This window comes from Scyliorhinus torazame, chromosome 12, assembly GCF_047496885.1.
Source record: "Scyliorhinus torazame isolate Kashiwa2021f chromosome 12, sScyTor2.1, whole genome shotgun sequence".
NCBI lineage: Eukaryota > Metazoa > Chordata > Chondrichthyes > Carcharhiniformes > Scyliorhinidae > Scyliorhinus > Scyliorhinus torazame.
Genome location: NC_092718.1, coordinates 224,798,786 through 224,813,666, shown reverse-complemented (window position 1 = coordinate 224,813,666; position 14,881 = coordinate 224,798,786). Strand labels below are relative to the sequence as shown.

Below are 14,881 nucleotides of genomic sequence, written 5' to 3'. Positions count from 1 at the left end.
GATGGATGGCAAAGGATCGACATCGGGGAAGCCAAGTGGTGTTGTTAGCATTGCTGATTGTGGAGAGTTGTAATGAAAGCACTCCCACTGTCGCTGCTCTCTGCAGCCTGTCCAATGACCAGCCTTTCCCTCCTGACAGACAAGGTTGAAAGATCCTTATCCTGGGGAAATGTGTTCGCTACAATTAGTCATTCATGCTGTGTAACCTAGAAATCACTGCTGATACTTTGGCAGTGCTTTGCTCCATTTTTAACGACTGGACTGTGTCTTGCAATGGGAATGATCATGCAGATGTAATTATTCACACTCATTGTACTAAATCGTTTGTTCAAATAAAGAGCACGCTTGTCGCCTGCTCCTGTTCTTCACGCAAAAAAAACAACCCACAGAGAATGTCCAGGAGAGAGTGAGAGAGAGAATGCAGGAGAGAGAGAGAGAATGTCCAGGAGAGAGAGAGAGAGAAAGTCCAGAAAAGAGAGAGAGAATGTCCAGAAGAGAGAGAGAGAATGTCCAGAAGAGAGAGAGAGAATGTCCAGGAGAGAGAGAGAATGTCCAGGAGAGAGAGAATGTCCAGGAGAGAGAGAGAATGTCCAGGAGAGAGAGAATGTCCAGGAGAGAGAGAGAGAATATCCAGAAGAGAGAGAGAGAATGTCCAGAAGAGAGAGAGAGAATGTCCAGGAGAGAGAGAGAGAATGTCCAGAAGAGAGAGAGAGAATGTCCAGGAGAGAGAGAGAGAATGTCCAGGAGAGAGAGAGAGAGAATGTCCAGAAGAGAGAGAGAAAATGTCCAGGAGAGAGAGAGAATGTCCAGGAAAGAGAGAGACAATGTCCAGGAGAGAGAGAATGTCCAGGAGAGAGAGAATGTCCAGGAGAGAGAGAGAATGTCCAGGAGAGAGAGAGAATGCAGGAGAGAGATAGAATGTCCAGGAGAGAGAGAGAGAGAATGTCCAGGAGAGAGAGAGAGAATGTCCAGGAGAGAGAGAGAGAATGTCCAGGAGAGAGAGAGAGAGAATGTCCAGAAGAGAGAGAGAGAGAATGTCCAGAAGAGCGAGAATGTCCAGGAGAGAGAGAGAATGTCCAGGAGAGAGAGAGAGAGAATGTCCAGGAGAGAAAGAATGTCCAGGAGAGAGAGAGAGAATGCAGGAGAGAGATAGAATGTCCAGGAGAGCAAGAATGTCCAGGAGAGAGAGAGAGAGAATGTCCAGGAGAGAGCGAATGTCCAGGAGAGAGTGAGAGAGAGAATGTCCAGGAGAGAGAGAGAGAATGTCCAGGAGAGAGAGAGAGAGAATGTCCAGAAGAGAGAGAGAATGTCCAGAAGAGAGAGAGAATGTCCAGGAGAGAGAGAATGTCCAGGAGAGATAGAGAATATGCAGGAGAGAGAGATAGAATGTCCAGGAGAGAGAGAGAGAATGTCCAGGAGAGAGAGAGAGAGAATGTCCAGAAGAGAGAGAGAGAATGTCCAGGAGAGAGAGAGAGAATGTCCAGGAGAGAGAGAGAGAGAATGTCCAGAAGAGAGAGAGAGAATGTCCAGGAGAGAGAGAGACAATGTCCAGGAGAGAGAGAATGTCCAGGAGAGAGAGAGACAATGTCCAGGAGAGAGAGAGAGAATGTCCAGGAGAGAGAGAGAGAATGTCCAGAAGAGAGAGAGTGAATGTCCAGGAGAGAGAGAGAATGTCCAGGAGAGAGAGAATGTCCAGGAGAGAGAGAATGTCCAGGAGAGAGAGAGAGAGAATGTCCAGAAGAGAGAGAGAGAATGTCCAGGAGAGAGAGAGAGAGAATGTCCAGAAGAGAGAGAGAGAATGTCCAGGAGAGAGAGAGAGAATGTCCAGGAGAGAGAGAGAATGTCCAGAAGAGAGAGAGAGAGAGAATGTCCAGGAGAGAGAGAGAATGTCCAGGAGAGAGAGAGACAATGTCCAGGAGAGAGAGAATGTCCAGGAGAGAGAGAGAATGTCCAGGAGAGAGAGAGAGAGAATGTCCAGGAGAGAGAGAGAATGTCCAGGAGAGAGAGAGAGAGAATGTCCAGGAGAGAGAGAGAGAGAATGTCCAGGAGAGAGAGAGAGAATGTCCAGGAGAGAGAGAGAGAGAATGTCCAGAAGAGAGAGAGAGAATGTCCAGGAGAGAGAATGTCCAGGAGAGAGAGAGAGAGAATGTCCAGAAGAGAGAGAGAGAATGTCCAGGAGAGAGAGAGAGAATGTCCAGGAGAGAGAGAGAATGTCCAGAAGAGAGAGAGAGAATGTCCAGGAGAGAGTGAGAGAGAGAATGTCCAGGAGAGAGAGATAGAATGTCCAGGAGAGAGAGTGAGAGAGAGAGAATGTCCAGGAGAGAGAGAGAATGTCCAGAAGAGAGAGAGAATGTCCAGGAGAGAGAGAGAATGTCCAGAAGAGAGAGAGAGAATGTCCAGGAGAGAGAGAGAATGTCCAGGAGAGAGAGAGAGAATGTGCAGAAGAGAGAGAGAGAATGTCCAGGAGAGAGAGAGAATGTCCAGGAGCGAGAGAGAGAATGTCCAGGAGAGAGAGAGAGAGAGAATGTCCAGGAGAGAGAGAGAGAATGTCCAGGAGCGAGAGAGAGAATGTCCAGGAGAGAGAGAGAGAGAGAATGTCCAGGAGAGAGAGAGAATGTCCAGGGGAGAGAGAGAGAATGTCCAGAAGAGAGAGAGAGAATGTCGAGGAGAGAGAGAGAGAATGTCCAAGAGAGAAAGAGAATGTCCAGGAGAGAGAGAGAGAGGGAGAATGTCCAAGAGAGAGAGAGTGTCCAGGAGAGAGAGAAGGAGAATGTCCAGAAGAGGGAGAGAGAGAGAATGTCGAGGAGAGAGAAAGAATGTCCAGGAGAGAAAGAATCTCCAGGAGAGAGAGCGAGAGAATGTCCAGGAGAGAGAAAGAATGTCCAGGAGAGATTGAGAGAGAATGTCCCAGAGAGAGAGAGAGAGAATGTCCAGGAGAGAGAGAGAATGTCCAGGAGAGAATGCCCCAGAGAGAGAGAGAGAATGTCCCAGAGAGAGAGAGAGACAATGTCCCAGGGAGAGAGCGAGAATGTCCCAGGGAGAGGGGGAATGTCCCGGAGAGAGGGAGAATGTCCCGGGGAGAGGGGGGCTGTCCCGGGGAGAGGGGGGAATGTCCCGGGGAGAGGGGGGAATGTCCCGGGGAGAGGGGGGATGTCCCGGGGAGAGGGGGGGATGTCCCGGGGAGAGGGGGGATGTCCCGGGGAGAAGAGGGATGTCCCGGGGAGAGGGGGGGTGTCCCGGGGAGAGTAGGGATTGGATTTGTTTATCGTCACGTGTACCGAGGTACAGTGAAAAGTATTTTTCTGCGAGCAGCTCAACAGATCATTATGTACATGAGAAGAAAAGGGAATAAAAGAAAATACATAATAGGGCAACACAACATATACAATGTAACTACATAAGCACTGGCATCGGATGAAGCATACAGGGTGTAGTGTTAATGAAATCAGTCCATAAGAGGGTCATTTAGGAGTCTGGTGACAGTGGGGAAGAAGCTGTTTTTGAGTCTGTCCGTGCGTGTTCTCAGACTTCTGTATCTCCTGCCCGATGGAAGAAGTTGGAAGAGTGAGTGAGCCGGGTGGGAGGGATCTTTGATTATACTGCCCGCTTTCCCCAGGCAGCGGGAGGTGTAGATGGAGTCAATGGATGGGAGGCAGGTTCGTGTGATGGACTGGGCTGTGTTCACGACTCTCTGAAGTTTCTTGTGGCCCTGGGCCGAGCAGTTGCCATACCAGGCTGTGATGCAGCCCGATAGGATGCTTTCTGGTGCATCTGTAAAAGTCTAAAAATGTCCCGGGGAGAGGGGGGGATGTCCCGGGAAGAGGGGGGATGTCCCGGGGAGAGGGGGAAATGTCCCGGCGAAAGGGAGAATTTGTCCTTTCCTGACCTCATTTCTGTCCATATTATTAATGATGACATTGCTCGTCATCTCAACCAATTTTATTTGCTTTTTACGAGATCCCATTTCTTTCACTCTCAATAGCCCTTCACATCTCTGCACAAATCAACCTTGCTGGTCTCAAAGTGAAAAATATGTCATGGTTGGGAAAGATAAAATTTTTGGCAAAGTAAGTCTACAATAGCCACAAGTAAAACAGACAGAACTCTCTGATAGACGGAGCCTCTGTGCGGAGTCTGCACGTTCTCCCCGTGTGTGTGTGGGTTTCCTCCGGGTGCTCCGGTTTTTCCCACATTCCAAAGATGTGCAGGTTAGGTGGATTGGTCATGATAAATTGCCCCTAATTTGGGTTACAGGAATGGGGCAGGGGATTGGGCCTACGTAGGGTGGTCTTTTGAAAGGTTGTTGCAGACTCGATGGGCCGAACGGACCTCCTGCATTGTAGGTAATCTATATCTATAAGAACAGGATGTGCAGCAACTGAGTTGGAGAATGTGTCCAAGTGATATGAAAATCGCTTATTGTCACAAGTAGGCTTCAAATTAAGTTACTGTGAAAAGCCCCTAGTCGCCACATTCCGGCGCCTGTTCGGGGAGGCTGGTACGGGAATCGAACCGTGCTGCTGGCCTGCCATGGTCTGCTTTCAAAGCCAGCGCCTGATATACTTCCCAAGAACAGAGAAAGCTGGAAATACACGACCTGTGTCTGAGAACACAGTGTTCCACACTGCTCACCGGGAGATTGATGCCGATGATGTCCTAGACTTGGAGTAGACGCCCGAACATTGCAGGATTGGCAACCACGCATTTCACTAAACATTGCTTTCACATCTGTAACTCTTGTCATCAGTGATGGTGAACCCCATCTTTTTATTGTCCTGTGTTCACCGCTCTGAATCATTCACTCCATCGTTTTATCATGGTCACTGAGCCGTTAATGAATGGTAAAAGAGAATTCATTCGTACGGGCGAGTGTATGATTGCTGTGGTACTGAGGGGGCTCCAGTCTCTAGAAGGAGGGGCTCAAGGGAGTATCATTCAACATCCATGTGACAACCAGACCAACCTTCCCATTGAGGTGGAGCCGTCGACAATCAGAACTGGTCAAAGCCAGGCAAAGAAATAGACACTAAATTCCAGTAAGACCGGGCACAGAAGTGAGCTCATCCATAAATCTGTGAATTCGAGAAATTTATTTTTTTAAATAACAATATAATAACCTTTATTGTTACATGTAGGCTCATATTAACACTGCAATGAAGTTACTGTGAAAATCCCTTAGTCGCCACACTCCGGCGCCTGTTCGGGTCACAGAGGGAGAATTCAAAATGTCCAATTCACCTAACAGCACGTCTTTTGGGATTTGTGGGAGGAAACCGGAGCACCCGGAGGAAACCCACGCAGACACGGGGAGAACGTGCAGACTCCGCACAGACAGTGACCCAAGCTGGGATTCAAAACCAGGTCCCTGGAGCTGTGAAGCAACAGTGCTAACCACTGTAACATTTTGGGTTTTCAATAATTGGAGACATAAGACCATAAGACATAGGAGCAGAATTAGGCCACTCGGCCCATCGAGTCTGCTCCGCCATTCAATCATGGCTAATATTTTCTCATCCCCATTCTCCTGCCTTCCCCCCATAACCCCTGATCCCCTTATTGATCAAGAACCTATCTATCCCTGTCTTAAAGACACTCAGTGATTTGGCCTCCACAGCCTTCTGTGGCAAAGAGTTCCACAGATTCACCACCCTCTGGCTGAAGAAATTCCTCCTCATCTCGGTTTTAAAGGATCGTCCCTTTAGTCTGAGATGGTGTCCTCTGGTTCTAGTTTTCCCTACAAGTGGAAACATCCTCTCCATGTCCACTCTATCCAGGCCTCGCAGTATCCTGTAAGTTTCAATAAGATCCCCCCTCATCCTTCTAAACTCCAACGAGTACAGACCCAGAGTCCTCAAAAGTTCATCATACGACAAGCTCTTCATTCCAGAGAGGCCAGGAGATCAGATGGCACATGGGCTACACTGGTCTCCCCGCAGCCCGTCTTCCCCCCACCACCACCACTCCCAGTGCCAGAGACTGCAGCTCCTTTTGACAGTGAATGGTAGAACCCTCAAGAGTATTGACAGTCAGAGAGATCTAGGTGTACAGGTCCACAGGTCACTGAAAGGGGCAACACAGGTGGAGAAGGTAGTCAAGAAGACATATGGCATGCTTGCCTTCATTGGCCGGGGCATTGAGTATAAGAATTGGCAAGTCATGTTGCAGCTGTATAGAACCTTAGTTAGGCTACACTATTCTGGTCGCCACACTACCAGAAGGATGTGGAGGCTTTAGCGAGGGTGCAGAAGAGATTTACCAGGATGTTGCCTGGTATGGAGGGCATTAGCTATGAGGAGCGGTTGAATAAACTCGGTTTGTTCTCACTGGAACGACGGAGGTTGAGGGGCGACCTGATAGAGTTCTATAAAATTATGATGTGGAGATGCCGGCGTTGGACTGGGGTGAGCACAGTACGAAGTCTTACAACACCAGGTTAAAGTCCAACAGGTTTGTTTCGATGTCACTAGCTTTTGGAGCGCTGCTCCTTCCTCAGGTGAATCACCTACATCTGAGGAAGGAGCAGCGCTCATAAAGCTAGTGACATCGAAACAAACCTGTTGGACTTTAACCTGGTGTTGTAAGACTTCGTACTGTATAAAATTATGAGAGGCAGAGACAGAGTGGATAGTCAGAGGCTTTTCCCCAGGGTAGAGGGGTCAATTACTAGGGGGCATAGGTTTAAGGTGAGAGGGGCAAGGTTTAGAGGAGATGTACGAGGCAAGTTTTTTCCACAGAGGGTAGTGGGTGCCTGGAACTCGCTGCCGGAGGAAGTGGTGGAAGCAGGGACGATAGTGACATTTAAGGGGCATCTTGACAAATACATGAATAGGATGGGAATAGAGGGATACGGACCCAGGAAGTGTAAAAGATTGTAGTTTAGTCGGGCAGCATGGTCGGCACGGGCTTGGAGGGCCGAAGGGCTGTTCCTGTGCTGTACTTTTCTTTGTTCTTTTAGGTTGGGGTAAGGGGGGGTTGAATTTCAGGTCACCCAACCGAACACAAAGTACAATTTTAAAGTTGCAATCATCTTCAGGAGCCATCTCCCTTGGGGGTGGGGGTGGCTGAGATCCAGCATCACTGCTGGAGACTGCCAAATGCTCCTGACTTCTATCGAGATCAGAATCTCTCCACTTCAGCGTAATGCCTGGAATTTCATATCTTTAACAGAAGGTGGGCAGTGTGAGTCATCGCACAGTCACCTCACCCTCTTCCCCATCTCTGGGATCTCCTCCAGTCCTACAACTCTCTGTGGTCTCAATACTCCTCTAATTCTGACCTCTTGAGCACTCCTATTTTAATCCTTCCACCATTGGTGGCCGTGCCTTTAACTGTCTGGGCCCTAAACTCTGGAATTCCGTCCCTCAAGGACGCTCCGAAAAGCTTGGACCATTTGGACCGAGTTGTCAGCTGTAATATTCTCTTCAGTGGCTCAGTGACACATTCTGTTGGTAATGCCTCCTGTGAAACACCTGACAATACTTCACTACATTCAGGGTGCTATGTAAATGTAATTTGTTGTTGTTTACATAGACTGGAGAATTAAGTCAATCAGATTCACAATTTTATTCCATTATTCGCACAGATATATCCCGTCATCCGGAGCAGGGCGTGGCCATTCAGCCCCTCCAGTCGTTCTGCTATATGGGGCTGATCTATATGCCAGAGATTATTGACAAAACTGAGAAGACAGAGCGCGGGATTCTCCCATTCGACGGCAGAGTGTCCACGCCGTCGGAAACGCTGTTGCCAGGTTGCGGGGATTCTCCAGCACGGCCCCGGGCTGGGAGAATCCCACTCAGAGTTTTAGAGTGAGTCAAACCACATGGTTTGGAGGTGGGAGAGAAAGTTGGAACAGAGTGATGTTCCTGGACTAATGCTGGTGACCAATCCAGAGAACGCTGGTTCAAATCCTACTTCAGCAGTCCGACAACTCCAACACAATTTCAAAAAGCTGCAAATAAAGAGCCGGTCTCAATCGAGGTGACCATGAGGCGCTCAGATTGTTGCAACAAAAAAAACAGGTTGATTACTGTCATTGAGGGAAGGAAACTGCCCCCCTTACCCAGTCTGCAAAGCCTTAAAACCCCCCACCCCCCCTTCCCCTCCCCCCAAGGACTCTGCATTCAATCATCTCTCTCTGCTGAAGGGGCTAGCAAAACCCCTCAGTCAGATCAAAACCACTGCAGGGGTCCAAGCAAGACCACCCTCACCTACCTATGGAGGTTAGACCATCACCAGACCAGGCATGACGTTAGAATGATGGACAAACTTGCGGGCCATATTGTCTACTCCTGCGCATGTTCCTTATGTTCTGACACACACAGACATTTATTTCAATAACTACAATCCCAGAGGCACTGACAAGTTGAACAACCCTGTGTCCAGTTCCCTGTGGGTGCACCAACAGTTGAATAAAGTCAATATTAAATACTCCACCATCTTCACACAACATTTCTTCATTCAGTCTTGTTCCTGAGCAGCACTTCCAGGTTTCAGGGATTAATGCTGGAGGGAGTGTGGCCCTTACCCCCACCTACATCCTGCACAGCATCACACTGAATCCAGCCAGCCCCTGACGTACGTGTTCTGAACACAGGCAGGGTGAGGCAGTGTCCATGGGGGTGACGTACTCAGCACCTGACATTCCTCAATGCAGTCCTCCACCTGAATATAATCCTGGAGAGAGAGGGATCACACTGTGAGTCAGGACCAACACTGAGAGCCAACACCCACCCTCCAAAAACCAAACCTGACAACAAACAATTCTCACTGGGACACAGTTCCGGAAGGTGCTGACCCTCACTGGGAGACAGTTCCTGAAGGTGCTGACTCTCACTGGGGGACAGTCCCTGAAGGTGCTGACTCTCACTGGGACACAGTCGCTGAAGGTGCTGACTCTCACTGGGACACAGTTCCTGAAGGTGCTGACTCTCACTGGGACACAGTTCCTGAAGGTGCTGACTCTCACTGGGACACAGTCGCTGAAGGTGCTGACTCTCACTGGGACACAGTTCCTGAAGGTGCTGACTATCACTGGGACACAGTTCCTGAAGGTGCCGACTCTCACTGGGACACAGTTCCTGAAGGTGCTGACTCTCACTGGGACACAGTTCCTGAAGGTGCTGACTCTCACTGGGACACAGTTCCTGAAGGTGCTGACTCGCACTGGGACACAGTTCCTGAAGGTGCTGACTCTCACTGGAGGACAGTTCCTGAAGGTGCTGATTCTCACGGGGGAACAGATCCTGAAGGTGCTGACTCTCACTGGGGGACAGTTCCTGAAGGTGCTGACTCTCACTGGGACACAGTTCCTGACGGTGCTGACTCTCACTGGGAGACAGTTCCTGAAGGTGCTGACTCTCACTGGGGGACAGTCCCTGAAGGTGCTGACTCTCACTGGGACACAGTCACTGAAGGTGCTGACTCTCACTGGGACACAGTTCCTGAAGGTGCTGACTCTCACTGGGGGACAGTTCCTGAAGGTGCTGACTCTCACTGGGACACAGTTCCTGAAGGTGCTGACTCTCACTGGGACACAGTCGCTGAAGGTACTGACTCTCACTGGGACACAGTTCCTGAAGGTGCTGACTCTCACTGGGACACAGTTCCTGAAGGTGCCGACTCTCACTGGGACACAGTTCCTGAAGGTGCTGACTCTCACTGGGACACAGTTCCTGAAGGTGCTGACTCTCACTGGGACACAGTTCCTGAAGGTGCTGACTCGCACTGGGACACAGTTCCTGAAGGTGCTGACTCTCACTGGAGGACAGTTCCTGAAGGTGCTGATTCTCACGGGGGAACAGATCCTGAAGGTGCTGACTCTCACTGATGCTGAATCTGGCTGAGTGACTGCTGTTGCTTGCTCACGGGAGGACAGTCTGCTTTAAGTACTGATTCTGCATTCGTAGCTAGCCTGTGGTGTGGCTAAGTGCTGACTCTCACTGGGGGACAGTTCCTGAAGGTGCTGACTAACATTGGGGGGTAGCTCCTGAAGGTGCTGACTCTCACTGGGACACAGTTCCTGAAGGTGCTGACTCTCACTGGGGGTCAGTTCCGGAAGGTGCTGATTCTCACTGGGACACAGTTCCTGAAGGTGCTGATTCTCATTGGGACACAGTTCCTGAAGGTGCTGACTCTCACTGGGCGCAGTTCCTGAAGGTGCTGACTCTCACTGGGGGACAGTTCCTGAAGGTGCTGACTCTCACGGGGGGACGGTTGCTGAAGGTGCTGACTCTCACTGGGACACAGTTCCTGAAGGTGCTGACTCTCACTGGGACACAGTTCCTGAAGGTGCTGACTGTCAATGGGGACAGTTCCTGAAGGTGCTGATTCTCACTGGGACACAGTTCCTGAAGGTGCTGATTCTCATTGGGACACAGTTCCTGAAGGTGCTGACTCTCACTGGGACGCAGTTCCTGAAGGTGCTGACTCTCACTGGGGGACAGTTCCTGAAGGTGCTGACTCTCACGGGGGGACGGTTACTGAAGGTGCTGACTCTCACTGGGACACAGTTCCTCAAGGTGCTGACTCTCACTGGGACACAGTTCCTGAAGGTGCTGACTCTCACTGGGACACAGTTCCTGAAGGTGCTGACTCTCACTGGGACAAAGTTCCTGAAGGTGCTGACTCTCACTGGGGAACAGATCCTGAAGGTGCTGACTCTCACTGGGACAAAGTTCCTGAAGGTGCTGACTCTCACTGGGTTCCTGAAGGTGCTGACTCTCACTGGGGGACAGTTCCTGAAGGTGCTGACTCTCACTGGGGGACAGTTGCTGACTCTCACTGGGGCGTTTTTGAATTGATTAATGGTATTGTTGAAAAATTTATCGCAGGTGCCAGACACCTGCAGTTATGCTCAGCTGGTATATACAGAATCAGTCAGGGATAGATGGAAGCTATTGATCTCCATCCACCCTCTCTAGTCCTAGCGATGAGCTACTCGGAAAATTCACACCTCCATTTGACTCAGTTGAGACGCAGGTAAGAGTAACAAAGCCACACTGTGTCTGGCTCGGTCCCCGGCCCGTCCATAACGCAACTACTCACAGCATCATTCTCTACCAGATCCTCCAGATACTTCATGATGTCGTTGAATTTCGGCCTCTCCTCATGTCTCTCCATCCAACAAAACTCCATCACCTCGTAACTGAAAATATACAGAAAGCTTATAAAAACACTCCCAGGACAGGTACAGCACGGGGTTAGATACAGAGTAAAGCTCCCTCTACACTGTCCCCATCAAACACTCCCAGGACAGGTACAGCACGGGGTTAGATACAGAGTAAAGCTCCCTCTACCCTGTCCCCATCAAACACTCCCAGGACAGGTACAGCACGGGGTTAGATACAGAGTAAAGCTCCCTCTACACTGTCCCCATCAAACACTCCGAGGATAGGTACAGCACGGGGTTAGATACAGAGTAAAGCTCCCTCTACACTGTCCCCATCAAACACTCCCAGGACAGGTAGAGCACGGGGTTAGATACAGAGTAAAGCTCCCCCTACACTGTGCACATCAAACACTCCCAGGACAGGTACAGCACGGGGTTAGATACAGAGTAAAGCTCCCCCTACACTGTCCCCATCAAACACTCCCAGGACAGGTACAGCACGGGGTTAGATACAGAGTAAAGCTCCCTCTACACTGTCCCCATCAAACACTCCCAGGACAGGGACAGCATGGGGTTAGATATAGAGTAAAGCTTCCTCTACACTGTCCCCATTAAACACTCCCAGGGCAGGGACAGCACGGGGTTAGATACAGAGTAAAGCTCCCTCGACAGTGCACATCAAACACTCCCAGGACAGGTACAGCACGGGGTTAGATACAGAGTAAAGCTCCCTCTACACTGTCCCCATCAAACACTCCCAGGACAGGGACAGCACGGGGTTAGATACAGAGTAAAGCTCCCTCTACACTGTCCCCATCAAACACTCCCAGGACAGGTACAGCACGGGGTTAGATACAGAGTAAAGCTCCCTCTAAACAGTCCTCTTCAAACACTCCCAGGACAGGTACAGCACGGGGTTAGATACAGAGTAAAGCTCCCTCTACACAGTCCCCATCAAACACTCCCAGGACAGGTACAGCACGGGGTTAGATACAGAGTAAAGCTCCCTCTACACTGTCCCCATCAAACACTCCCAGGACAGGCACAGCACAGGGTTAGATACAGAGTAAAGCTCCCTCTACACTGTCCCCATCAAACACTCCCAGGACAGGCACAGCACAGGGTTAGGTACAGAGTAAAGCTCCCTCTACACTGTCCCCATCAAACACTCCCAGGACAGGTACAGCACGGGGTTAGATACAGAGTAAAGCTCCCTCTACACTGTCCCCATCAAACATTCCCAGGACAGATGCAGCACAGGGTTAGATACAGAGTAAAGCTCCCTCTAAACTGTCCCCATCAAACACTCCCAGGACAGGTACAGCACGGGGTTAGATACAAAGTAAAGCTCCCTCTACACTGTCCCCATCAAACACTCCCAGGACAGGTACAGCACGGGGTTAGATACAAAGTAAAGCTCCCTCTACACTGTCCCCATCAAACACTCCCAGGACAGGTACAGCACGGGGTTAGATACAGAGTAAAGCTCCCTCTACACTGTCCCCATCAAACACTCCCAGGACAGGTACAGTACGGGGTTAGATACAGAGTAAAGCTCCCTCTGCACTGTCCCCTGGAGCGAGGAAGGGTGAAGAAGCGTGTTAAAGGTAAGACTTTGGAGCGGGAGGGCAGGTTTCGATGGGAGGGTGAAGCAGGGGGAGGAAGGGTGGAGTAGAGGGAGGGAGGGTTTTTGAGGAGGTGGCTGTTGCCGGGTGGGGGTGGGTATTATTGTGGGGGGAGGGTGTTGCCGGGTGTGGGTGGGTGTTATTGTGGGGGAGGGTGTTGGGGTGGGTATTATTGTGGGGGAAGGTGTTGCCGGGGTGAGGGTGGGTGTTATTGGGGGAGAGGGTGTTGGGAGTGGGGGGGAGGGTGTTGCCTGGTGGGGGCGGGTATTATTGTGGGGGGAGGGTGTTGGAGTGGGGGGGAGGGTGTTACCTGGTGGTGGGTGGGTGGTATTGTGGGGGGAGGGTGTTGCCTGGTGGGGGCAGGGTATTATTGTGGGGGGAGGGTGTTGGGAGTGGGGGGAGGGTGTTGGGGGGTGAGGGGAGAGTGTTGCCTCGTTGGGGTGGGTGTTTTTGTGGGGGGGAGGGTGTTGGGAGTGGGGGGAGGGTGTTGCCTGGTGGGGGCGGGTATTATTGTGGAGGGAGGGTGGGGGGAGGGTGTTGGGGGTGGGGGGAGAGTGTTGCCTGGTGGGGGTGGGTGTTTTTGTGGGGGGAGGGTGTTTGGGGAGTGGGGGGAGAGTGTTGCCTGGTGGTGGTGGGTGGTATTGTGGGGGAGGGTGTTGCCTTGTGGGGGCGGGTATTATTGTGGGGGGAGGGTGTTGGGAGTGGGGGGGGAGTGTGTTGCCTGGTGGAGGTGGGTGTTATTGTGGGGGGGAGGGTGTTGGGAGTGGGGGGAGGGTGTTGCCTGGTGGGGGTGGGTATTATTGTGGGGGGAGTGTGTTGGGGGTGGAGGTGGGTGTTATTGTGGGGGGGTGGCTGAGGGTGTTGGGGGAGGGGTGGGGGAGGGTGTTGGGGGTGGGGGAGGGTGTTGGGGGTGGGGGAGGGTGATGGGAGTGGGGAAGGTGTTGGGGGTGGGGAGGGGGTGGGGGGTGTTGGGGGTGGGGGAGGGTGTTGGGGGTGGGGAGGGTTTTGGGGGAGGGGAGGGTGGTGGGGGAGGGTGTTGGGGGTGGGGGGAGGTTGTTCGGTGTTGGGGTGGGGGAGTGTGTTGGGGGTGGGGCAGGGTGTTGGGGGTGGGGGAGGGTGTTGGAGGTGGGGGGAAGGTGTTGGGGGTGGGGGAGGGTGTTGGGGGTGGGGAGGGTGTTGGGGGTGGGGGAGGGTGTTGGGGGTGGGGGGAGGGTGTTGGGGGTGGGGGGAGGGTGTTGGGGGTGGGGGAGTGTGTTGGGGGTGGTCGGAGGGTGTTGGGGTGGGGGAGGGTGTTGGGGGTGGGGGAGGGTGTTGGTGGTGGGGGGAGGGTGTTGGGGTGGGGGAGGGTATTGGGGGTGGGGGAGGGTGTTGGGGGTGGGGGGAGGGTGTTGGGGGTGGGGGAGGGTGATGGGGTGGGGGAGGGTGTTGGGGATGGGGGGAGGGTGTTGGGGGTGGGGGAGGGTGTTGGGGGTGGGGGAGGGTGTTGGGGGTGGGGGGAGGGTGTTGGGGGTGGGGGAGGGTGTTGGGGGTGGGGGGGAGGGTGTTGGGGGTGGGGGAGGGTGATGGGGTGGGGGAGGGTGTTGGGGGTGGGGGAGGGTGTTGGGGGTGGGGGAGGGTGTTGGGGGGGAGGGTGTTGGGGGTGGGGGAATATGTTGGAGGTGGGGGGGAGGGTGTTGGGGGGGTGGGGGGAGGGTGTTGGGGTGGGGGAGGGGTGTTGCTCACGTACATCTCATCCCGACAATGAGGCGGTTTCTTCATTTTGTATCCGGAGCAGATATTGGGCACCACCTGCTCAGCATTCTCAAATTCCGGATATGGGGAACTCCCTGAAGAGAGAGACGGGCAGGAAATCTGTCTGATGCTGTTCAATAAAGATTAGGACATCCATTCTGCATTCTCTGTACATTTCAACAACGTGTTGTCAACATTCTCCACACATGCTGACAGAGTGAGTGAGTTATTCCCCACTTTGCAGAGACTACTCCAGAATAATCCTGCCCTGTCTGGGACTCCTGCTTGGGCGCGGCGGGGGGGGGGGGGGGGGGGGGGGGGGAATGGGCGTGGGTGGGGAGCACGGGGGGGGGGGCACACAGGAGCTTCGAGGTGGGGGGAGGAAGGGGTGGGGGGAGCTCAGGAAGGGAGGAGC

At 52.4% G+C, this 14,881-nt stretch overlaps 1 protein-coding gene across 1 annotated transcript in view; it reads right to left on the bottom strand.

The window, feature by feature from the left end:
- Positions 1 to 8,121: 8,121 nt before the first annotated feature.
- LOC140387033 (tyrosine kinase receptor Cad96Ca) overlaps positions 8,122 to 14,881 on the bottom strand; it is a 93,474-nt gene continuing 86,714 nt past the window's right edge. The window contains exons 10-12 of the mRNA XM_072470015.1: positions 14,462 to 14,561; positions 11,047 to 11,146; positions 8,122 to 8,676 (exon numbers count right to left, since the gene is read on the bottom strand). Of these exons, the coding sequence (XP_072326116.1) occupies positions 8,551 to 8,676; positions 11,047 to 11,146; positions 14,462 to 14,561 (326 nt within the window). The 3' untranslated portion in view covers positions 8,122 to 8,550. The remainder of the gene's footprint in view (positions 8,677 to 11,046; positions 11,147 to 14,461; positions 14,562 to 14,881) is intronic.